At 40.9% G+C, this 24,629-nt stretch overlaps 1 protein-coding gene across 3 annotated transcripts in view; it reads right to left on the bottom strand.

Annotated features, from left to right (window-relative positions):
• The window catches only part of ksr2 (kinase suppressor of ras 2), a 148,132-nt gene that overhangs the window by 9,354 nt on the left and 114,149 nt on the right, over positions 1-24,629 (bottom strand). For all 3 annotated transcript variants that reach the window (XM_034692914.1, XM_034692915.1, XM_034692916.1), the window contains 6 exons: positions 20,739-20,808; positions 16,151-16,199; positions 15,394-15,755; positions 6,906-7,002; positions 6,520-6,653; positions 4,439-4,573 (listed from right to left, as the gene is read on the bottom strand). In XM_034692914.1, coding sequence (XP_034548805.1) covers positions 4,439-4,573; positions 6,520-6,653; positions 6,906-7,002; positions 15,394-15,755; positions 16,151-16,199; positions 20,739-20,808 — 847 coding nt within the window. The remainder of the gene's footprint in view (positions 1-4,438; positions 4,574-6,519; positions 6,654-6,905; positions 7,003-15,393; positions 15,756-16,150; positions 16,200-20,738; positions 20,809-24,629) is intronic.

Here is a 24,629-nt window from a genome sequence, read left to right as displayed (position 1 = left end):
GCTCATTCTGTTCTTTCTACTGGGTCTTTGATGCACTAGAGTACTTGAGTTTTGACTCTGGCTCAGTGGCTGCTCTGAAGGGCGTGTATACATCTTCCATACTTTATGTGTTGTACCGAGTGAATCGACTGAAAGGGAACAAAATGTTATGACTATAACTTCTGTTCCCTGAAGGAGAGGTACAAAACTTGGTTGCCCCGCTGGGCAGCTGGGCTTGGTGAAGAGCAGCTATCAAACTGAGAAATGACTGTGATGACGGCTGTATTTATGTGCAAGTGAGCTTCACATACGTCATCACAGATCATCTGCCTTAAAGGCGTGAATGAAGTGTCTTCAGCCAGGGCGTGATATCCCATACTGTATGTGTTGTACCTCATTCCTCTCCTTCAGGGAACAGAAGTTACAGTCATAACATTTTGTTTCAATGGATTAAAGACAAACCACCAACACTAACACAGTGGTACAGAGAACTACACAAGGTTGTACCAATGGAAAGCCTCTCTACTAAGTTAAAAGGGAACAACAGATATGTTTTGGAAATCTGGCCACCACTCTTAGTTTATTTACCTTATGAACTTACAGACTTGTTACAGAAAGGAGGTTAACCTCATTTCATAATCATTGGGCCGAATTGGATTTTCTTATCTACTTCTTCTGTTTTTGTGGGATGCCTTTTGCCCCCCCCCCTTTTAGGAGTTTTTTTTTTGCATGGTGCCAGATATCTGTTGATCTCTTTCCCAATGTGTTTCACTACTTCAACAGCAAATGCTATGAGATGTTGTCATCTGGTTGTGAGTCTTGATCTGGGGGCTGTCCGGTCATTATTTTCTTGTTTTGATTTGTTTTGTTTTGTTAATTATTTTAATGTTTTGTTTTGTTTTGTCTTGCACTGATTTGTATTCTTATTTTTTTTTGTTTTTTTGAAAATTAATAAGAACTTTCTGTAGTTCGGCTCACTGTTACTGCTGATGCAAGATACTGCTGAGTTAAAAGGATCAACCACTCAAAACAAAATTTGCAATATTCTACCTCGTTCATAAAGAAGAAGGATAAAGTTCCTCCCAACATGTCATCCAGTAAAGTTCAGAGCACAGCTCATTAGTTTTAATCTGTCTGCAAACTAACTTGTCATGTGCACAACAAATCTTTAACATTTTCACCATATTCAAACCAATTTATGTTTGCATGAGGATATTTTCCACTCATGTGATACTTGTAATTGTCCTTTCCTTTAAGTGCTTGGTTAAATGAGGATTAATTATTTGAACTATATCACTGGCCAATCATAAAACCCCATCACCTCCTGTGCAGCTGAGACTTTCATTTATAAACCGTCTCCTAGAGAGCAGATTTTTGAAGGCTCTAATGTAAAAGCTTCCATGAGATGAAGTTTCGCATGTGTTCAATCAGAAAATCTCCTTGATTTGTAAATCCTCTCCTTCTGCTCTTTGATTCTCTCCTTCTGCTTAATCAATTACATTACGTCTTTTGGCTCCACAACATTCACAAGTTTTTTAACCTCTTCCTGCAATTATCCTATCAGTGTTAGATTCAAGATGATAACTCTCTTTTAGTATGAGTCATTCCTTCAATCATCAATCAGTGTTTTCATTCTCTCTCCAACAAGATTCGATGCGTCTTCCAGCAGCAAGTGCTCCATCTTAACCAAGGGTGCACTCATAAAATGAAAGAAGTACCTACAGTAATATGAGTTCTCACCTATAATCATGAGGATTTGAAGTCAAAATTATTGTTCAAGCATTTAATTGTTTACCCTTGCAGGCAGAGTGGTCACTACAGTGGACAGATCTTCAAAAGCCATTTGAATGCATGGGTTTTGATTGTATGGTTGTACATGAACCACTCTAGTGGATGCTGATTTGCAACCATCTGACTCAAGTGAGGAGGATGGTGTCAGTGATGACAAATGGCTGCCAGGAAAAGAAGGTATAACAAATGCTAGCAGGAGAGATAGTGAAGGTGAGGATCCTGAGGCAGCCAAAGGTCCTAAGGGAGCTGAATATGTACCAAAACCTGATAGAGCTAAGGTACATAAGAAAAGCAGAAATGTCCAGAAAGCAGAAGGATGACAAAAAGACACGAATGAAAATTGTCACATCATATCTCAGATTCCCAATTTTAATACTGTTTTAGTTAAGACATACCTTTTCAATCTGGCTTTTAACTTAGAGTAATTTCCTTTAAGCCCTGGACTGCATTATTACCATTATGACCATTGTTTTAGCATCATTGTTATAATTTTTATTTTATTTTTAATTTATTTTATTTTAATATTACTGTAATTTTCTGGTATTTATCTGATTGTATTGTAATCAATTTTTATTTTTTCTGCTTTATTTAATTGATTTGATCGTAAGGATTTTATTTTTAAGTATTTCATACCACCTTCCTTTCCACTTTTACCTCTTTCTGTTGTTTTGTGACTCCGTTCTGTTGTGAAGCACTTTGGGCTGCATGCTTGAATGTATAAAAGGTGCAAAGGAGGGGTGTGAGGAGGCTGGACAGCATCCCCCTCACTAAGGTGAAGGAGTACAATCCACCTGCACATTGTTTAATTCCCATTTATTAGTACAGCGGGTTGTTTTGGTGTTTTTTTGTTAGGTTTTTTAGCCCTGACTACTCTCTCTCTCTCTCTCTCTCTCTCTCTCTCTCTCTCTCTCTCTCTCTCTCTCTCTCTCTCTCTCTCTCTCTCTCTCTCTCTCTCTCTCTCTCTCTCTCTCTGCAGCCACAGGACTCCAACTGCTGTACATTGTTAGGCTGTGTTGTGTGATCAGGAGAGACAGAGGGGAGGGGGCAGGGGGGGATATTTTGTTAATTTTGACTTATGTGGTAGTTCTTTTGTTTATTAGGTATTTTCTGTAATCTGTATTAGTTGTTAAATAATTGGTATTAAGTTTGCTAATTGTAAGTGTTGTTTTAGATATGCGTATGTTTTAGAATCAGGGAACCAGCTTCACCTGTGGAGCTCCTTTTGTTTGGAGCGAGCTGCTGCAAGACTGTGTGAGACTTTTCTGTGGTGTGAAACAAAGTAAAAGAAAGAAACCAGTGCTCTGGAACCTGTGGTTTGATGTTTTTTTCTTTTTACATCTGGCTCTGCACTCCTCTACCCTCGGTTTTCGTCCTGGTAAGGGGGCTACCCCAAAACCCAAAAAGGGGCTTTGTCTTGACTTGGTAGCAAACACCATCCTGGGGTAGTATTCACATTGTTGATAACTACTTCAAAATAATGTTTTTTGTTGTTTTTGTAATACAAGAAATAAACACAATTGATTGCATGACGTCCACTTTTGTTGACACTTTTGCAAATTGATCAAAATTATGAAAATTCAATAGAAAAACAATTAAGGGCCTGTGTCCACTAGTGCTGTCTTTGGCATGGGCAGCACCTAATTTCTATACAAAACTCAGCAGGTGGGTGTTGACGGATGAGGAAGCACAAAGTATAACAGTAGTGCACGTGGGACCAGTGGAAGTGCCAGTGAGAAGCGCTCTGAAATTAAGGTTGTGGGCACTGCTATCAGTGGACACGGGCCCTAAGGTCACTTTGATGTCCTTGGCAGTAACATTTCAATAAATATATATAGATAAATTGATTTGTTTTTTAATAACTCATGAATTCAAGTGTCAAAATTATTAAACTGTCTCATTAATTTGTTAAAATTTTATAAATCAAGTATGTCACTGACTGACATAGTTGTTATTGAAATGATCAGATTCACTTTTTTCTGACCAGTGAAAACCTATATCCATATTAAGACCCAAAAAGCGATCATTTTGTCCTATAACCTTTATTTATTTTTATTTTTTTTTTTAATTTTATTTAACCAGGAGATAACCACATTGAGATTAAAAATCTCTTTTTCAAGTGTTTCCTGGCCAAGATCAGCAGCAGCAGGACACATTCCAGAAAAGTTACAGACAAAAACATAATTCTAAAAAATTTAAACATATCATGGGTTTCAGAACAAAAGCCATGAGTCAAAGCATCTACAAACTGAAGCATCTTCCTCAAGAGCCTTCAGTCTGCTTTTAAAAACATTTAATGAGACAAGCTCACTCAAACCCAGGCTCTCCTGCAACAGGTTCCAGGCTGCAGGGGCCCCCTATCTAAAACTCTTTTATCCATTTCAAGATGCACTCTGGGGACTGAAAGCAAAAGCAAGTTTTGTGACTGGGTCACAGAGCGGAGAGTGTAGCTTCCAGTATTTTTTAAATGCATAAATACCAGGGAAGCAAGTTAAGAATCGGCTTATAAACAAGGACATGCCAGTGATGTAGCCTACGGGTAGACAATGAACCTTGAACTTCAAACTGTAAGAAACCATTGCATCCACCATCCCTCTCAGCAGTGGGCTCTGAATGTCCAACACCAGCCTGGACAAACAAACAGGAGGGCATCAGGTAAGACAACACTCACCCAAAAGCGAAAACATCTGACTGTTTGGAGAAGGGGAGCTTGTCCTCTTCAGTGTCCGGAGAGAGCTGCTGGATGATTTCTGGGGCCAGATGACACAGCCAGCCATTTGGGATCCTCAGTTTGTCTTCTCTCCGGCTGCAGAAGGAGATGGAGATAGAAAAAGTTTGAACCAGACCTCTGTATCAAGCTTCAGGTCCATTTGCTACATTTTCATCACAGTGGATCGTCGCTGAAGATGGTTATAAAAGAGAGAAATCTCTGAGTTCTTCAGTCACAGCAAACTTAAAATTCCTAAGTTGTAATAAATTCCTCGTAGGAAATAGGAATTATTTTTGATGGGATGACACAAAAAGCTAATAGCATCAACCATAGTTTTGATGAATGAAATTAGGTTGGCAGTAGAGCAGGTGTTCAAAACAAAATGAATGTTCTCATCTCTCAGTTGAAAAGGTTCTGCCCTGTAAGATGGGTCTAATAAAGAAAGGATCAATGTTAATAGAAGGCAGAGGTGAAAAACTTTCCAGTTAAAGTCCTGCTGGTGCTGTAGAAGCAGCGGTATTCAGACAACTTCAGTACTTACAAACTGTCGCTGTAAACTTTATAAAGGTCTCGGGCTCAAGAGGTCAATCCCACATATTGTATCTAAGAGACACGGTTGGAGATTACTAGCTCCCTCAGCCGTGACACTGTAAATGGCTGAAAATAAGCTCTATTTGTTAGCAGGGTGAAAACCAATTTGTAGTCTTTTGATGGTTACTATTTTCTTTGAATGACATTTCTGTTTGTGCTCTTTGTAAAATCTGCTTTATCCACCTCCTATTTAATGTCTCTGCTCAGCCTTGACCAGGTGACTTACTTTTTTCTTCACCCTGAAGACCTCTCTTTAACACAGTTTGTGGGCTTCAGAGGAAAAGCATGAGTTTCTTCCATAACAAGACAGATGGACCACTTCATTTATTGAAAATAGAGGTTTGCACATGTTTTTTTTCTTACGATTACATTTTGACCTGGTGTTTATTTTTATTTTTTTTAATGGACAACTTGAGAGAGAGCTGGGAAATAAGGGGAGAGACAGAGGGGTGACATGCACCAAATGAGGTCAAGACCGAGAATCGATCCTGTGACCAATGCAACAATGTCTATCTCCTCTGTACATGGGGCGCCTGCTCCATCAGCCAGGGTTAGCTCTCTGTAAGGTATGTTTTTTTTTTCTTTCGTAGGCCACAGCACGGGGTAAATGAAGTTGCAGAAGGCTGTGAAGGCTTCAGTTCTAGGTCTTGCACACTTTTCATAATGCACTTTGCGGCACTGTTGAAAATGGTGGAAGAGATTTGAGATTATCTGCTGCTCTCTGAAATTTGAAACCCAAACCACCTCCAAACAATCAGGCCAGCATTTTCTTTCTTCCTAACCAGCTCCCCTTTGGCAGCTTTGCTCCCATCTTGATCTGATTCCACGTGGACACTGCTTACAGGACTTGTTGTCGGGAGTGAGCGAAGGGAGGGGCAGGTATTTTTGTTTTGGAGGGAGAGAGGCAGAGCAGGATGGAGGTGACAGGAGACATAGGCCAACTGGAAGCTGTACGGTAAAAAATATATCCTTATTTTAATGCAACATAGAAAATAAAGCAATAAACAATATCGTCTTGCTCAATATCTTGAAAATTCACTAAGGGGGTCCCAAAATTGAAAAAAGTTTCTCACAGCAGCTTTTGGATGGAGATTAAAGGGTTAAGACCAGCTACAAATCAGAAGAGTCAGAAGAGAAGCAGCGTTGTAAGTCTGTTGACTGTCTTCAAAAGTTCCAGCCTTTCTGGAGTTGATGATATTTAAAAGACCAAAAATCAAACGTACGAGCCAACCTGTCTTCAAATATGTAAAAATAAAGCTGACTCTTGTCAAAGAATGACACACTGTCTTCCCGTGAATAAGCAGACTGCTTACTTCTCAGTGTTTTGTTGTCCTTGCATGATGTGTGTCAGCTCTGCAACAATGATGTGAGTCTGTTTACAGCACAAATCCTGTGTTTCTCCTCTTAAAAAAAAAGTGTCCCTGTCTCTGATGTGTATTGACCATAATTACCTGCCAGCCTGCAAAACCCCAGATATGGTGAAGAGACCAAAGTCGGTGATGACGATTTTGCCGTTGTCGTAAAACACGTTCTTGGACTTCATGTCTTTGTGTAAAATCCCCTTGGCGTGAAGGTATCCCATCCCCTGCAAAAAGACAGAGAGAGAGAGAGAGAGAGAGAGAGAGAGAGAGAGAGAGGAGAGAGAGAGGAGAGAGAGAGAGAGGAGAGAGAGAGAGAGAGAGGAGAGAGAGAGAGAGAGAATGAGAGAGAGAGAGAGAGAGAGAGAGAGGAGAGAGAGAGAGAGAGAGAGAGAGAGAGAGAGAGAGAGATGAGGTTTTTCTGTAATATGATGTTTTCTGTAGAAGTGTTGTGGAGACTCAGCGCTGAGTTGTTTTACCTTGACCATCTCTTGTGCAATCTGTCGGGTCTTGTTTACATCCAGCACAACCTTGGCATCTCGCACCACAGAATAAAGTGTTCGGCCTTTACATAAGCTGAAAGAAGAGAAAAGAAGAAGACTTCAAGTGGACTTGTTTGACAGATTCACTGACTTCTAAACATCGGATCCACAGCTACAAGTCAAACCTCTGGTTGCAGCTCTGCTTTAGTATTGATTCTTTACTATTACCCAGATTTCCTACTGATCTGGCGGTGTAGGATGCTTGATTCTGATTGGTCAAAACCTCTTCACAAAACCTTGACAACGGTTATTAACTTTCACTAACATGAGCAACACCAGAGGAAAACTGATCACATGTCATGTCAAATCAATCCGCAGAAGAGAGTTAGCTTCTGCTTGTTGACAGCACAGACCTTCTGGGGAGGTAAAACCATTAGTTTCCATTTGCATCAAAATGATGCATAAATCGTCCGGCTATGGACATTTTTATATTGGATCCTGTCTGGAAATATTAGCAACGGCAAAGGAGCCAGTGGAAGAAACTTTAGGTTACCAATCTCCTTTGGAATCATCTACCAGTCAGGGTCCGGGAGGCAGACCCCCTCTCCACTTTTAAGAGTAGACTTAAAACTTTCCTTTTTGATAAAGCTTATAGTTAGAGCTGGATCAGGCTTGGACCAGCTTTTGTCATGCTGCTATAGGCCTAGACTGCCGGGGGGAACTGGCACACTGACACACTGGGATCCTAGCTCACCCCCTTCCCCCCCCAACCCCCTCATCACTTACTTTAACTCTGCCTGTCCCATTAAAGTTACTAACCATAGACCTTTCTGGAGTCCCTGAGCTCCATTGTCTCGTAGATTCCTCTGAGCTGCCGTAGACGTCCTCCTGCTGTGGACGATCTGGACTCCAGCTGATACGGACGTGCTGGACTCCAGCAGCAACAGCTTCTACGACTCGTCTCATCACTATCACCTCTCTCTCTTACTCCCCTCTATCTGTCTTTCCAGACCCAACTCAGTCGAGGCATGATGGCTGTCTAACATGAGTCTGGTTCTGCCTGAGGTTTCTGCCTGTTAAAAGGAAGTTTTTCCTCACCACTGTAACTAGCTAAATACTGCGATGAGCAATGCTCATGATGGATTAAGGTGGGGTCAGACTGAGTCTTACCCTGTCTTGAAGTTGGGTCTCTGTTCATAATTTGACATAGTGTGGTCTAGACCTCCTATGTTTGTAAAAGCGTCTTGAGATAACGTTTGTTGTGATTTGGCGCTATACAAATAAAGATTGATTGACTGATCGCTACAAAGAAACTTAAACCATGAGCAGTGGTGATGAGAGCAGCAGGATTCAAATTTGTGACATTAGCCTCGTTTATTTTTAAAGGTGTGTGAACCGCAGAGCTCGGAGAAGAAGGAGAGCTGAATGAGGACAGGTTCATGTTAAACCAACAGAAACCGGCAGATAAGAATCCATCACCGTAGAATGCTAACTGGGATTAATTTTTAAAAACTGTATACATAAATCATTTTAAATAAATAAAATAACCCTTAAATCAATGTTTTTATCCACAAGTTTGTATCTTAAGTTAATAATGTATGGTTAACAGGTTCTATTTCCCATAACTACCTGCCAACCATCATTCCTTACATAAGCGACGCTCACTTTGAATGTTTCTTCTACTTACCGCACTGAACTGCTTTCACAATCATAACTCTGAGCCCATTGCAGAAACCCTTTATTTTATCACCAAAGCAAATGTCTCAGATTCAGATCAAACATCTGAGGTGAATTCTTCAAGTCTTATTGCTGTCAAAAGAATATATGAAGGGTCTAAGGAGAGAGGGAAGGTGAAGTCAGTGTATGTTTGCGGTTATTGGGACTGTGTTGTTGTTTTTTTAATCCTCTCAGAAGCTCTCTTTTAAAAATCTGTGTGACAGGAGATACTCTCCTCACTCCACATATTAAAGCTCTATCTTTATCCAGCATGTTTTATTGATTGATTCTGCCACTTTTAACCAAAACCACACCCGAACCTGAAGTCCCCAATGTTTGCGAGCTCATCAGTGAGCCCTGAACAGATAGGTGTCATCATTCTGAACTGTAACACGGACCCTTTCTGTGACAGGGTGAAGCTGTTACTCTGCATTTCTCAGAGTCGGTGTCGTATCTCTGGAGGGTTTGCCATCACAGCAGTGTATTAATAGACAACCTGTACAACCAACCCCCCCCCACCTCACACCTGAAGCCCTCAACTCCGACAGTGCCACGCAGGTGACCGACAAAGAACCTGAAGCCAACAGTTCATGCATATTCATCCCAATGTTGACCTGACAGCGGCTGCATTTTGAGTAGCTCTCCTCCCTGAGGCTTTTTGAACACAGACAAGGAGTTCATGGCTTCAGAGTCACTTCACATACTAACAGTGTCTGCTATACTTAGACAAACGGGCTGTTTTCGAAACCATCTGCTACAGACTACCTACAAATGTAGCATGCAGTACGTACTGCATACTGCATTTGAAGTTAGTATGAAGTATGACTGTTCTGGGGCTGCACGGTGGTGCAGTGGGTAGCGCTGTTGCCTCACATCCAGAAGGTTCCTGGTTCGGGCAGGTGCCTTTCTGTGTGGAGTTTGCATGTTCTCCCCGTGCATGCGTGGGTTCTCTCCGGGTACTCCGGCTTCCTCCCACAGTCCAAAAACATGCTTGCCAGGTTAATTGGTCACTCTAAATTGCCCATAGGTGTGAGTGTGTGTGTGAACGGTTGTCTGTCTCTCTGTGTTAGCCCTGTGATAGGTTGGCGACCTGTCCAGGGCGTACCCTGCCTTCCGCCCGAAGCCAGCTGGGATAGGCTCCAGCACCCCGTGACCCCTAACGGGATAAGTGGTCAAGATAATGGATGGATGGATGGATGGATGTTCTGTTGGATCTGGTCTGCAGTACGCTGGGTCAGGAGTCGCTGGATTTCTGGTTTCGGAAAGCGGAAGTAAACGACGGCCAAGCTGATACCGAAACTGCTTCTTTTCTATCCACATATGACTTAAAAAGTTAAGAAGTGGTTTATATGGATTTCATAATTTTCACTGACACGAAGAGCAGGGATGCAACAGTACGCGTATCTGTATCAAACCGTTCGATACAGTGGTCACGGTTCGGTGCGCCCTATGAACCGAACAATACGCAATTTTAGATTGATTTTATTAACTTCTGACGAGGCGCTCTGTGCTGAAAGTTCAGGGGATCTGCACTGACTCCTCCGGGCTGCATCGCCGCAGGTCCACTGAACTGTGCGCTCCTCCCACATTCATTCAGTCCAAGCTGGTCACGTTTGTTATAACTGTGCTTCAAATGGAAATATATATTTCACCATACAACGGTCTACTGGGTTCATATGTTCACGTATGTGTGAGTATCCTCTTTGGTTGCAGAGCAGAGTTGTTCCGTGGTCCTGTAGTGATGCTGGTACACTGCATGCTGTGTAAGACTTCAGCCTGATACCGGACAGTGTTTTCCCTGCCAGTCAAATCAGAAGTGATTTTACCTCTCTCATGGATCAGGTCTATACCTTGTTCTTTTATTTAACAGACTAAATATCCTTATGTTATTTATCTTATTTACATGACGGGATGTCATTTCTGTACATGGTCGCACGTTCACAATTCTCCTCTGCTCTCTATCGGGCACGGCAGATGCGCACGCAGACAGACACAAATACGCTCACACACACACATACACACACACACACACACACACACACACACACACACACACACACATGCAACCCCCCCCATGCACAGCAGAACATGTGTCAGGTATAGCTGCCCCTGATACATTGATTAATTTAATTTAAAAACTGTGCTTTTGAGCTGAAACAAATGTTGGTAATTTCAATAAACTACAAGTAAAAAAAGGCATGGAAATTTCTCTTTTTCTGTATCGAAAACGCATCGAACCGAACCGAAACGAACCGTGAATTGTGTGTATCATTGCACCCCTAATGAACAGTTACCTCAGTAATTACTGGAAGATTCACCAGTGATTCGGCGTTTATTTGACATTACTTCCGACCGGCAAACATCTGATATAACTCCAACACAGTAGTTGGCGATATTGCACCTAAAAACCAAGTAGAGCTGTGCATTGTGGGAAACAGTATGCAAGGGAGACTGGTCAGCTGCATACTGGGAAATTTTCCCAAACCGGTACGACATCCGGGTAGTTTTGGAATACTGCAGATTTCGCTGTTGTTCACTTACTACATACTGGATTTTGGCTGAATCAGTACGTACTGCTGGTTTAGTGGGCGGTTTTGAAAACAGTCAGGGTGTGTACAAGCTAAATTTAACGACAGGGTGCAGCACTTTGTAACCTAACGAAGCCACATGTGTGCTTAGAAATGGTGTAACAGAGCAGTTTCATTAAAGAAGACCAGATGCGCATTGAACTGAGCAAAGTCAATCCACCAACGTTTCTGATAAATTAAACGATTGGAAAAGAGGATGCAGTCAATATGTATGTTTCCACTAATGCAGCCTGAAAGCTCTCCTACTTAATAAACCGATAAACAATACTTAGGTTTAATGGTAGAGCTCTATCAGCTTGCCCTTTGGAATACATGACCATCATAATGTTGTTATATTCCTTTTTTTGAGACAAAAGCGAAGCAGTCTGTGCCGAGAGTTGCTGTAAAACAAAGCCACCTGTTTCACTGACATTTTGCTATTATTTCCAGTAATCAGCAGCACTCACGCCTGCACAATTTCAGCTATGATCGACTGCAATCATGCATCCCAATCAATCAGTCAATCTTTCATGTAGGTGATATTTGTTTTACATTCAGCTTTGTTTCCTGGAGCAGTGTTGAAGTGTGAATCCAGCATAGAAGTTCACTTTTCTCTTCTTTTTATTAAAAAGAATGAAAGAAAATAGAGTCAATGTTTGACGTTAAACAAAACAAGAAAAGAGAGGAAACAAAGGAGTAAATTATTCTTTCTTAGAGACACATCCTGCCTTGTTCGCAGTCTGCGTGTGACAGCGGCAAATATTTGAATTATTTCTGTTTGAACCTCAGCAGCTGAGCTAATTAAGTCAACCACAGTGTTTTCAGTGTGGAGCACAGCCGAGTCTTTCTTGTAACAAATGAGAAAATACTTATTGTAAAAAATGTGAACTGTAATCCACAAAGTAATAATTAGAGCTGCTCGCTACATAACAGAACTTCTCGTACTGTAGAACTGTAGTCAGACAAACAGAGGGGCGGATGTGAGTGCCTTGGGGTTCGTCCATACGACATTGCATACTCTGTGCACTTCACTGTCAGTCTCTCTAAACTCAGTTTCCCTGAAAGAGGCAGATCTGTGGAGAGGTGAAAAGTCACAGGAAGTTAGGACCGGATATTTAGAGGTAAAGAGTCACCTGATCACAAACAAACTACTCCTTCATCAGAGGTTAAACAAAAACATCTCCCCGAAAACTGCAGCTTCTTCAAAACACTGCTGCCAGAGTTTTAACATGGAAAAAAGAAAGCTGATCACATGACTCCACTTCTTCAAACTCTGCACTGGTTACCTGTTTCTTTTAGACTTGATTTTAAAGTTCTTTTACAGCCTTGCTCCTCCACACATCACAGATCTCCTGTTATTTTATGTTCCACCACGGCTATGCAGTGCTTCCCTCTTAAATGTTCCCCATGTGTCTCACACAAGCACCAGCCAGAGAGCTTTCTGTTTTTATGCAACAAAACTATGGAAGTCTCTTCCTCTGGAGATTAAAACTGTGAGCTCTCTGGGTGTTTTTAAAAGTAAAGTGAAGACTTACCTTTTTAATATGGCTTTTAATTTGGTGTAATTAATTGTTTTGCCTTGGACTGCATTATTATTATTATTATTATTATTATTATTATTATTATTATTATTATTATTATTATTATTATTATTATTATTTTAACATATATTTATCTTATTTATTTACTTTATCTGATTTTTGCTTTTGCTGTTACTCATACTTATTTTATTGATTTTACTGTGTTTATTTTGTTTTCAATAATTTTTTTTATCATTATGTCTTTTATTATTTTACCTATTTCTGATGTTTTCTGTCTCTGTTCTTCTGTGAAGCACTTTGGGCTGCATGTTTGTTTGTATCAGAGGTGCTATATAAAGCAAAGTTGAGTTTGTGTTACACACAGAAGTCTGGGGCTGTTTTCGAAACTGTCTACTATACTAGCAGTATGTACTGATTTGGCCAAAATTCAGTATGTAGTAAGTGAACAAGAGCAAAATCTGCAGTATGCCAAAACTCCCTGCATGTCTTACTGATTCGGGAAAATTTCAAAGTAAGCATCGGAGCAGTCTGCCTCGCGTACTGTTTCCAACAATGCACAGCGCTCGTTGCGCTTCTTCTTTTTCCTTCTTTTTTGGCGGGGGGAAAATCTGTTTTGGGGTAATGTGAAAGTTATTGAATTACATACAAACCACTTCTTGACTTTTTAAATCATAAATTGATGGTTGTTTACTTCTGCATTCCATCACCGGAAATCCAGTGACGTCTGGCCCAGCTTAATGCAACACAGATCGAACAGAACAGCCATACTACAGACTAAATTCAAACGCAGTATGTAGTAGGCTGTACCTACTGCCTACTACATTAGTAAGTAGTATATAGCAGGCTGTTTCAAAAACAGCCAGGGTGTTGTCCTGACTTGTAGGAGACGAGGCAAGAAGCAAGTGAGGAACCTTTGATCATTATACGCAACTTTTCTTTTAAACCCAACTTTTTCACTCAACACTTTCTCTGGAAAAAAAAAGTTGTAGCCGCTCCAAAGTTTTGTTGCCTACCACGATGTCTCTAACCTTTCCGTCAACAACAAAACGCATATAACCACTGCCCTGGGGTTGGTAAATTACGGCCTATTGCAGAGGTAGATTATCTTTTTAATTGTTCCAATGCAAATGTTCACAGGGAGAAGAGGGATAGATATTTTTTGTTGTTGTAAAACATTAAGCATAAATGTACAAGACAAAATCTACACACACTGTTTCGTCCACAGGGGGCACCTAAATCAAACCAACAGCACTTCCTCACAGGAGCTTTAAGACGTATTTTTAGGTTACATAATCTAGACGCCTACCCTCCAGCAGCAGTTTCAGGCATTACAAATAAGTACATAAAAGACATGAGTCTTTGTGTTTATGGTTTTGTTTGATTGTGTAGCTCATAGAAAGGCTTCAGTATTAATTTCAGTCGGCTTCATAACCAAGAAAAAACTCCTCACAGGAGCTTTAAACACTTTGAGCTGCATGATTTAAATGAAAGGTGCTTTGAGAGTAAAGTTTAATATTCAGAATAGTTACAGAAGTTATCATCATAAATACTATCATCATAAAAACCATAGTATTATTAGTTATAACTGTAATAATAGTAATGATAAGGGAGTCAAAACTGTCATTTTTTATTTTTTTATCTGTATTTTAGTTCAGGTCTCACTGCGATGAAGTTAAAACACAATAATAAACAAAAAAAGAATCCTACTCCACACATTGATGTGTTGCCTTGACTATGAGAGTATTTAATTATTCTCAAGCTGTGAAAGTTTATCGAGCAATAAATAAGAGAGTTAGAAATGAGTCAGAGGAGGAAATACTAGTTGATTTTTTTTCTGATTTGATTTGAACCATAATAGACCGCAGGAGAGAAATGACCTATTCAGAAATACCTGTTGGAATATTGTTCCAAGCAATCTGCATCACAAGTTCTCCTACATAAATGATCATTGTAGGAGAAGTGATGGCCAACAGTGAAGGTGTGTTTCTGTTTCCGTTCTCGCTGCTCTTGACGCATAACTCGCCCGGAGGCTCCTCAGACAGCCGGGCTACATTATGTTCAATGAGAGAACAACGCAATGTGTGGTGAGAGGGAAGCTTTGTTTCATTCTTTGACTTTGACTGTCTTTTTCAGACCATTAAGATGTTCAACAATCCTAAGTTTCTCAGCTGACAACTTTTTCACTTCTCCAGAAAAAAAGTTGTAGTAGCTCCAGGCAAGTTTTGTTGCCTACCACGATGTCTCTACCCTTTCTGTCAACAACCAAAGCAGAAACTCTCACATCACCTACAAGTATTTGTCCCTGATATAAATACCTGATGTATTTCTTCATTGCACCTGTATGAATATACTGTATTTTCGCTGTGCTGATTTTAGGTGCAAAAAATCAACAGAAAACATGTTTTTAACTTGAAATTCACAGCCTTGTGTTCATGTAACTCTACTCTTTTCACAGCCGTCTTTTATTAAAATATTTTAACTTATCATTTGAACACTTATTTTAAATACACAACACTGTAACTTCTACGCCTATATCTTCAAAATGTCTTTTTACATTTCTGTTTTTGCTGGTTTTACTTATCGTTGTCTTGATTGTCTTGAAACTCACAAACTGCAGAGCCGCTTGCACTGAAAGACACCCTGTAACATCCTCATCCTTACCTGGTGATGATGGCCAGGTGTGGCGGGCTCATGCAGGCCCCCATAAACAGCACCACGTTCTCATGGCGGGTGTTGCGGTAGGCCATCACCTCCCTTTTGAAGGCCTTCAGCTGGTCCTCGTTGTCGCGCTCGATGTCTATCAGGCGGAGGGCCACTTCGCCGTGCCAGCGTCCGTGGAAAACTTTGCCGAACCGACCTTTCCCGATCATCTCCCCGATCTCCAGCTGCTCGAACGGGATGTCCCACTCCTGCAGGAAGATGCTGGTCTGGCTGGCTTTGCGCGGGAAGTTACGAGCAGAGAGGAGTGACAGGTTCATCTCCTCGAACTCGTCTCCGGAGTCTTCGTCGTTGCACTCCTCATTCTGTCAAATAATTTATATTATTATATGGCCAAAAAATCACAAATTTTGCCAGGGTATGTAAACTTATGAGCACAACTGTATATATAATATATCCAAGCAATCTGCATCACAAGTTCTCCTAAATAAATGGTCATTGTAGGAGAAGTGATGGCCAACAGTGAAGGTGTGTTTCTGTTTCCGTTCTCGCTGCTCTTGACGCATAACTCGCCCGGAGGCTCCTCAGACAGCCGGGCTTCATTATGTTTCATGAGAGAACAACACAATGTGTGGTGAGAGGGAAGCTTTGTTTCATTCAGATTCAGAAGTGATTTCACCCCGGTGCTACTGAGAGTGAAAGGAAGGTAATGAAAGAAAGTCGCTTAAAAGTATGAGTGCTTTAAAAAAGAAGGACTCACATCCGATGTAGGTTCAACTTCGATTTGCAGTAAAGGGTTGCCTTCATGCCTGAAAGCAAGAAGAAAAGATGTAGAGAAAGACACATGAGAACAACATAAATGTGTCACGTCTTCAGTCACGCACAGAGGAGTTATTAGTGGAGATTGTGGTACATGAATGCAACTGAGCTGATTCATGGACCAACAACATTCGTCATCATTAGACCCTCTCTGGTATGTAACAGTTATGTCACTGTTTCTTACAACCTTGGGCCTACATTACCCATAATGCAATGGCATTCCAAGCAACTGAAACTTATACTGATGTAATACCTCTTGGCTCTGTTCGCTTCTTCTGTTCTGTACTCACTTTTGTCATCGTTTTTTGAAGGGGGCGGGGTTAATGCTGAGTAGAAGCAAATATGGCACCCACTTTGGATACTTTACGGCAAAACTGACTCACAAAAATCCCAACACCAGTTCAAGTTTTGAAAATGTATTTTTATCCTACTGTTAATTGTAGACTTTGAGATGCATCAGAGCCGTAAACAGGACTGAAGTGCACCCTGACCCAATCTGAGGCCATTTGATTTGTATTTTTATGAGTTGCACTGATTAAAGTGTGACCAGAAAACTGATTCAACACTGGCTTTGATATCATATCATCTCATTTTCTCCCTTTTTGAGCCAGCAATTAGCATCATGAATTATAACAGTTATATTTCCCCTCTTTGATTTCCATCCTCCAGCTTTTATCGTTTGGTTGTTTTAAAATCTTGTGCACTTGTTGATGACATTTTTTGTGTGTGACCATTAAGCTTGCATTTCTTTGGTGTTATTCAGCTCAATAAGGCGGTGTGCTTTCTTCTTGCAATGCCGCTGAATATTTCCCTGCCAAGATAAAAGATGGAAAGATTGCCAGACTTTAGGATTTTATTTTGTAAAGAATAGTTCAAAAGTTGCAAAAGCACAATTTCATCAACACTCTTTTCTGGATAAATTGATAAAAAACGTACGAATAAGAAAAGGTCTTCTGATCGTAGGCAGCATTTTCTGACCCCAACCCTTCATTTCACCATCGCTGTATGAACTCTCAAGTGAATTTGTGCCCTCAGCCCCTATTAAATCCTGACCCTGGCATGTACACCATCACCTGCATGGTTGGTCTCCTCTTTAACCAATCCTCCTCCGTCCACATAACTGGCTGTGAAACACGAGCAGATAACCTCTCTGAGTCTCCCTGTGGTATATTAACACGGGTTCACAGTAATCCTGCACTGTGGGCAGAGACTGCAGGTGAGTAAGCGTATAAATTTATGTGATTCCTGTGGCGCCGAGGGCCACCACCACCAGCTCTAATGAGGGGTACCTGCCGGGTGTTGGGGTCTGAGACAGGCCCTCATTAACCTCGGAGTGAGGCCATTAAAGCCCAAGGAATCTGCCAGCTGCCACTACAGCAGCATACAAAGATGTGGAGAAGGAGGGACATGAGCATTAATTAAATCAGAGGAATGTGGGTTTTATCAACGAGTTCATTCTTAATCCGGCAGAGGCTGAGAGAATGTGAGAGCGAGAAATGGAGATATAGTAAAATAGTAAAGCTCTTTTTAGAGATGTAGTAATGAAGAGAGTCTCTATGAATGTCTAATGTTTCTAAAGAGATGCTTTCATTCTGCATGTGGCTGCATTAACTTAGAATACATCAGATGCGTGCACTTGCAGCATCCTTGCAGAAAAATCAACACAACTAGGCTTACAGATGATACAGTACCTCCTGAGACAGGTGGCAGTACTCATGAATGAATTTGGGTTTTAATAAACCATCCATCACAGTCACCAGGTGTACAGGTGAATACTTGGAAGACATCTTTTTTCAGCAGGCGTGGTTAGCACCTCGAATCAGACATTCATTTCACCCTTTCTGATACAGGCCTACATGAGATACATAAATGTGGACTCCACTGTGAAAAATATTCCCCTAATAGATGCTGATGCTCTGCTGAGGTCAATTCTTGCTAGAATCAGGGATCAGCTGGTGAGGCTGCGGTATTCACACACCTTTAAGATCTCCCAGCTCCACAGCTGAACTGATTCCTAAGTCGATTTGAAGAAGACACTCATAGTAACTGAAAGGGAAATGTCTCCAGTGTTACGTTTCCTCTCACCGTCCCTCCTCTTCTCTGCTAATTCTGTGCTAACAGCGCCACAGGAGCGGAAGTTAGTACGAAGTTAAGTGACTCCACAGGGACAGAAGACACTGAGCTAGACTGACAGTACCTAGTTTATCAACAAACCCTGTAGACATGTGGCGCTAAAATAATCCCCCACATGTAGAAATCTTGTCTTTTTATCTAGTTTAGTAATTCTTCTAGTAATTAAGAATTTGGCTGCTTTCAAAGCTTGATTCGAACAGGCAACTGGACTCGGTAGAAATTCTTGAAGACGTTTCAGCTCTCCTTCGAAAGGCTTCTTCAGTTTTGACCAGCTGGAGCTTGAAAATATGAGCCTCTTACAGTCGTTGGTGTGTTCAGGTAGTCACGATCAGTCGTTTGTAGAGTCGTTGGCCTAGTTCCTGACAGTTGTTCGCGACAAATGACCTGAACGACTGTCAGGAACTAGGCTAATGAGTGTCAGGAACTAGGCCAACGACTCTACTAGTGACCCGCTGTGACTACATGAACACACCCACAACTGTTAAGGCCAAATTCCACCAGATCCATGTCCGGTCTGTCTCTGATCCGTCACGGCACCAGAGTTGATAGGTTTCTATTCTAGTCTATCTGTTAACTTCCACTGGATCCGCTCTGTTGTGTCTTCTGCTGCATCTCTGATCCAGCAGGTTGTAGCCCTCCGGATCAGAATAGCAAGACTTCTATTTTTGCCGGACGATTCAATCTCAACAGAGAAAATCAAGCAGGATAGGAAGTCAGGCACCAAAACTAAATGAAAACATCCGGTAATTTTCAGAATAAAACCCTCAGGTTTTCAGAGGGCCATAAAGACAGCATGGATGAGGAGAGGAGTTGGATATTCATTAATGCAGTAATTACAGCAGGAAAACCACAGTCACATGACTCCAGCTGAGCATGGAGCCAGACCGCAGCAGATTGGAGATGGACCGGACATGGATCTGGTGGAAGTCCCGGGTTAGAGGCTTATATTTTCTAGCTCTTCCCCAGTCTGGTCAGAACTGAAGAAGCCTTTCAGAGGAGAGGTGAAACCTCTTCAAGAATTTCTATCAAGTCTAGCTGCCTTTTTGGATCAACCCTTAAATTACCATGACCTGGATGACTGAGAACCTTCACACACGTTTGGCTGCATATTGTGGCAAATATGGTTCCCACTTGTTTTCATGAACTAAATCCAACTACACGAGTACCTTGTCTGCTACATTATTATCATTATTTTGATAAATATCAAACCGTTATTATTATGTTTGCAAACATTTATATTATACCTCAGGTCTTAGCTTGTGAAGCCTCATGGGAGTTTTAAGAACTCAAGGCTTGAAAACAAAATAATTGATTTAGGATGAGATACACTATTTTAGCTGTCCATTAACAATTTGCTTAATAGGCTTCTTCAAAGTGGACTCTGTGGACAAAAAATGTCCAACTAACCAATAAAATGTGAAATGTTCCCTTTATATCTTATTAGATTCAAACTGGAGTCCATTTAATGATACTGAAAAAGAACATTTTTACTTCCCCGTGGAGATCAAATACTCACAGCTGCAGCGACATGCAGCACTACATGGTTTAGACCTTGTGCAAAACTGACTTTAGCAGTTTTAGAATTGACTTTAATGTGAACGTGCAGAAGCTAACTATGCTAATGAGTGCAGCTCTACACCTCATCTGTGTTTAACACACGTGGAGTCCACCGGTGCCTTCATTGTAGTCCTGTTTTTTCTGATTCTTATTATTCCCAGAAGTCGTTTTATCTCAAAGCTGGCAGCTGCTACAGGAACATAGCATCAAATGCAGTATATTTTCAGACTGCAAATGCATTGCTTACATGTAAAACCCCATGCTGTACACTGTAATTTAAAAGCCATTTGACTTCCTCCGCAGGACGTATTTGAAGACCATGTTGACATTTGTGAAATTAAATTACCAGTGACATTATTTTGCTATTGATTTAACCATTATAACCTACGAGTAAGGTCCATATTTCATCATAATTGACCATCGTTCTCTTCCTTTTCTCCTAATGATGGATTGACATCCTAATCTAATGAACATCTGGGTCGAAAGGCATCTCGTCACTCCTCTTCCTCTTCCGGTTGCTTTCCCGTGACCACTGGCTTCCTCACGGAGCCACTGAGAATCCAGTTGGCATCCCAAGTGTAGCGTGAACTGAAGGCCATGCTAATATTAGTCTCTGAGTATTCGTCATGTCGGCCCTCGCATTGAAATTGTCACCCAAATATCTGTGCTCCAGTAAGTCTGACTTGGCCTCTGACCAGCAGCCAGCAGAGAGGAGGAGGAGGAGGAGAGTGACTGAAGGGAGACGTGTGCATGATGACGAACCTAGAAGGATCTTTTTCATTTCTTTAAAAGCAGATAAATGGGTGGATTGGATTTTTTGTGGAACAGATTATACTCACCCGGGCTCAGACAGGACAGGGTGAAGGATGACCTGTGGTGCTCTGCTGGGAGGAGCTTCTGGAGCAACATCTGGAGGTATTAGAGACAAATCATGTGAATCCAGGAAATCAGAAACATTTATATTAAGTAATTAATCCTTTTCAACAATGATTTTAAATCTGCACGAGTTTTCTAATGGAAGATATTAGTTTGGAGAAGGAGTTCAAGGACTATCTTGACTTCGCTTCACTGAAACAAGCAGCCAAAATCCACTTTAAAGGGACTACAAAGTTCTTGACTTGAATTATCTAATTAAAAAACACTTTCTAGTAATAATATCTGTTGATATAGTTTCACTTCATTAACTTCTCTCACAGTTTGTATTAGGTTTATTACCCACATCATCATACATTTGTTTGCAGCACACAGCAGGCACAGAACAGCTGCTGCATTGCTTTATTTTTTCCCCCTACATACTGTATGTTGCACATCCAGCAAACAATGATGGATACTCTTATTTTGTAAGATAAAGTCTTTATAAGTCATGATACATATTTATTTTATAAAATGGGTCGATGTATTCATCCAAACTGGTTTACGTCTGTTTGAGCTGCTCATATTTTCTCCAACAAGCTCATGATTATTACCTAGACAGCAGATTTAGGTTCAGCAAAGACTGTCTCAGACATGTTTTCAATAGGAAAACATACAAAGCAATGCCATCTCGAATGAAAACCTTCAGGTTTCAGGTCGCATAGAATGAAACAGTGCTCACAATACAGCTACTGGTGAAATATCCCTGTGAATGCTAACCGGATATAAATGCTGAAGTCTGGCGGAAAACTTGATATTAAAGACTTAATTTCAAGCATTTTCCAACCGTCTAAAACACAGTGATGACATCAATGTCTAAAAACAATTTTGTATGAAAAATTTGATTTTGTTTTTCTTATCTAAGGAGGTGGAATGAGGACGTAAATGATTGTCATGACAGCCATTCTCCAAAGTCATCCTCCAGCAGTGGTTTAAAGCTGGGGTTGGTAGTCAGATTTAGATACACTTTTTGTCATACTGGTTAAAATGATCTTTATGTCCTGATGGAAATCAATACATGATGTGTTCTTAAAAAAGAGTGAAGAAAAGCTGCTATCTACAGCCAGAGTAAACCTGGGAAAACACCAACCAATCAGCCTTTTTTGGGTGCCAACATTTTAAACCATTCAAATCCCGTCCTGCCGTTCTGCCCGCCTCCTGCGCGTACATTTCCCCAGCGTGAACTCTGAGTCCCCGTCTCCTGTCTCTGCTTCCCCTGACTCTACTGACTGCCCCTCTCGCTCGACCTCGGGCCTGTTCCCTCTGACCCGATGAGGTGCTTTGCTCAGGACTGTAGTCCGGATCAGAGTCTAAAAAGCTCTCACCACGGGGGCACTGACAAGCAGAAGAATTAATGACATTCAGTAAGTCCTACAGAAAATGTATATGTATCGTACAGTATCGTAGTAGTGATGACGAGCCGATTCGTGAACACTTTAAGCTTCACGTCAACCAACAAAGCAACAATCAATGTTTGAATGAATGAAGAACTTCTCCTTTTGTCTCTCCTCTCTCCCACTGCACACTCTACACCTCTCCTGATGCCTTCACTGACTGTCAACACTGTAGGAATTAAGAACATCTTCACTGAACATGTTTAACAAACAGTAGAGCTGTTACAGTATTATATATGTGTTATAACTTTTCTCCTGATATCGTGTCACCAGTACAACTGGATAATGCTAGCACGACAGTTGTGAGTACTAACAGCAGCCATGTTTGTTTGTGTTTTTAACTTTCACTATGATAATATTTTGGTGAGGTTTTTGAATCAGTCACCATCATATGGTCGCAAGTCAGCGGCGCTCGTGCATGTGAGCGGTGGGGGCGTCGTTTTGAAGGAGCGCCGAGGGAGGAGGGGAGGGGTTAGACGGAGTCATGAGGAAATGCTACATTCAAATTCATCCTAGTTTTCCGAGACTACCAACCCTAGCTTTAAAGCCTCTGGTAACCCAAATCAAGGAAAACTTTCTAACTATGAGATTTATAGTCATGTGCAGTGGCGCCGTGTAGGGGGGAAAAGTTAGGATGATTCTAAGGGCCCATGACTGACAGGGGACCCAAAAATAATAATTGAAAAAAATATATATATATATATATATTAATATTTTAATCAGAATAAGGTAATTTAAAAAACGGTCCTGTTGTATTCATAAAATGTATATCAGAGATCTCTACTCTACTGTATCGGCATGAAATGGTATAGCCCAGCCTGAGTCACGCTAATCAGCTGAGTCGCGCAGTCGGAGAGAAGTTCTACAGTGCACAGAGTGCGCTAAAGGCAGCTAAAATGTCTGGAAAGACAAAGTCTGGGTCCCAGAAAAGGAGGGACAGAAAGGAGCCTATAGTCTGTTTTGGATGCTGGGCAGGTTGAAGCATTGAGTGATTTAGTCTGTTTTAATGTCACAGAGATTACTAAAATAATACCTTAAAATCAGATATTTTGATGCTGACTGAATTTTGGGCGGCCCCACAAGGGGCAATTTGTTTATGTAGCTTTCACCTCTAAACAATTGTAATTAATAAACTTTTTAAAGATTGTTGTAACTGATTATGATGTTATTAGAAATGGTATATTACAAAACATATATGGGGCCCAATGTGATATGCTTCATGGGGCCCAAAATCCCTTGCGGCGCCCCTGGTCATGTGCACAAACTATTATATATATATTATAATAGAACTGAACTTTAATCATTTTTTAAAATATTATCAGTCAAGTTTTTGATAACGTTCTGACACATGGTTAAAGTAGGCGGGGTTAACTTGGCTGTATATGTCAAATAAATATCAAGTCATGCTCTGCCTTCCTGCATTTGAGGCGCCGCTGCTCTAGGCAATATATATTCATGATGCCCCGAACGTGGAGACTATGTAGTAATGAAAGTGAAAATTCTATATAAGTATTTTGTAACTCAGCACTCAGAGCAATTTGAAATGAATAATTTTCAGATGCTGGACTCTCTCTTGGCATATCAATCAAAGAGTTAGCTGCCACGCCCAGACAGTCCTGAGAAATGGTCTGAACTGGAAAATTAGCTGTTTTTCAACAGAGTTTTTTCATAGTTGTGGATGTTTATTTTCACTCTGATTTTTGTCGATGCTTGATTACACATTCAATGTTGATATTCTATATGAATTACAAGTCACGTTCCCAGAGGCTTTAAATCCAGTCTCTGCAAAGACGTAATTTCAAAACATCTTATTTTTCATCTAATACAAAACTACAGCGCATTAAAGGCTACATATGTCTCCAAGAAGGCAATATTGTAAAGAAATCAACTAGAAGATAAATTCTAGCAGTGCATGCACTGATCCATGGCTGTGTGTGGCCCTGACTATGAAAGAATGGAAACTCCTGGAGTAGCTGAATAAAGGAGTTGACCATTTGCGTCACTGAACAGCTAAAGGTGGTCAAGTCTGAATTCAAACAACTAATCAGGTTTCGCTTGAACATCACCGTCCAATCACAGCGACTCTGTACAAACTTGCATCATCAAGCTTCTACATGACCTGTGACGGCAGCTCTCTCTCTTTCTCTTAACATCTCTGAGAGCTCAGCAGCTGTGCAGCACACGCTAGTTGCTACTTTTTAACTTTTGTGAGATGCATACCGAGTTGCTGTCAGTGTTTCCGTCAGAATCGGACACAACAGCTGAGTGGAAGAGCCAGTTTGCATGACAATGGTTGCAGTGCATGTTTGGAAGGAGCTTAGTGTAGTGATATCATTGAAATGTTCATTTTGTGCACAGCTACTTTAATGCATGAGGCCCTGTGACAGAAGTAAGCATCCCCTGATTCAGTCTTGTGTCAGTTCA

This window comes from Notolabrus celidotus, chromosome 9 (assembly GCF_009762535.1).
Source record: "Notolabrus celidotus isolate fNotCel1 chromosome 9, fNotCel1.pri, whole genome shotgun sequence".
Lineage (NCBI taxonomy): Eukaryota > Metazoa > Chordata > Actinopteri > Labriformes > Labridae > Notolabrus > Notolabrus celidotus.
This window is presented reverse-complemented; position numbering and strand designations above follow the sequence as displayed.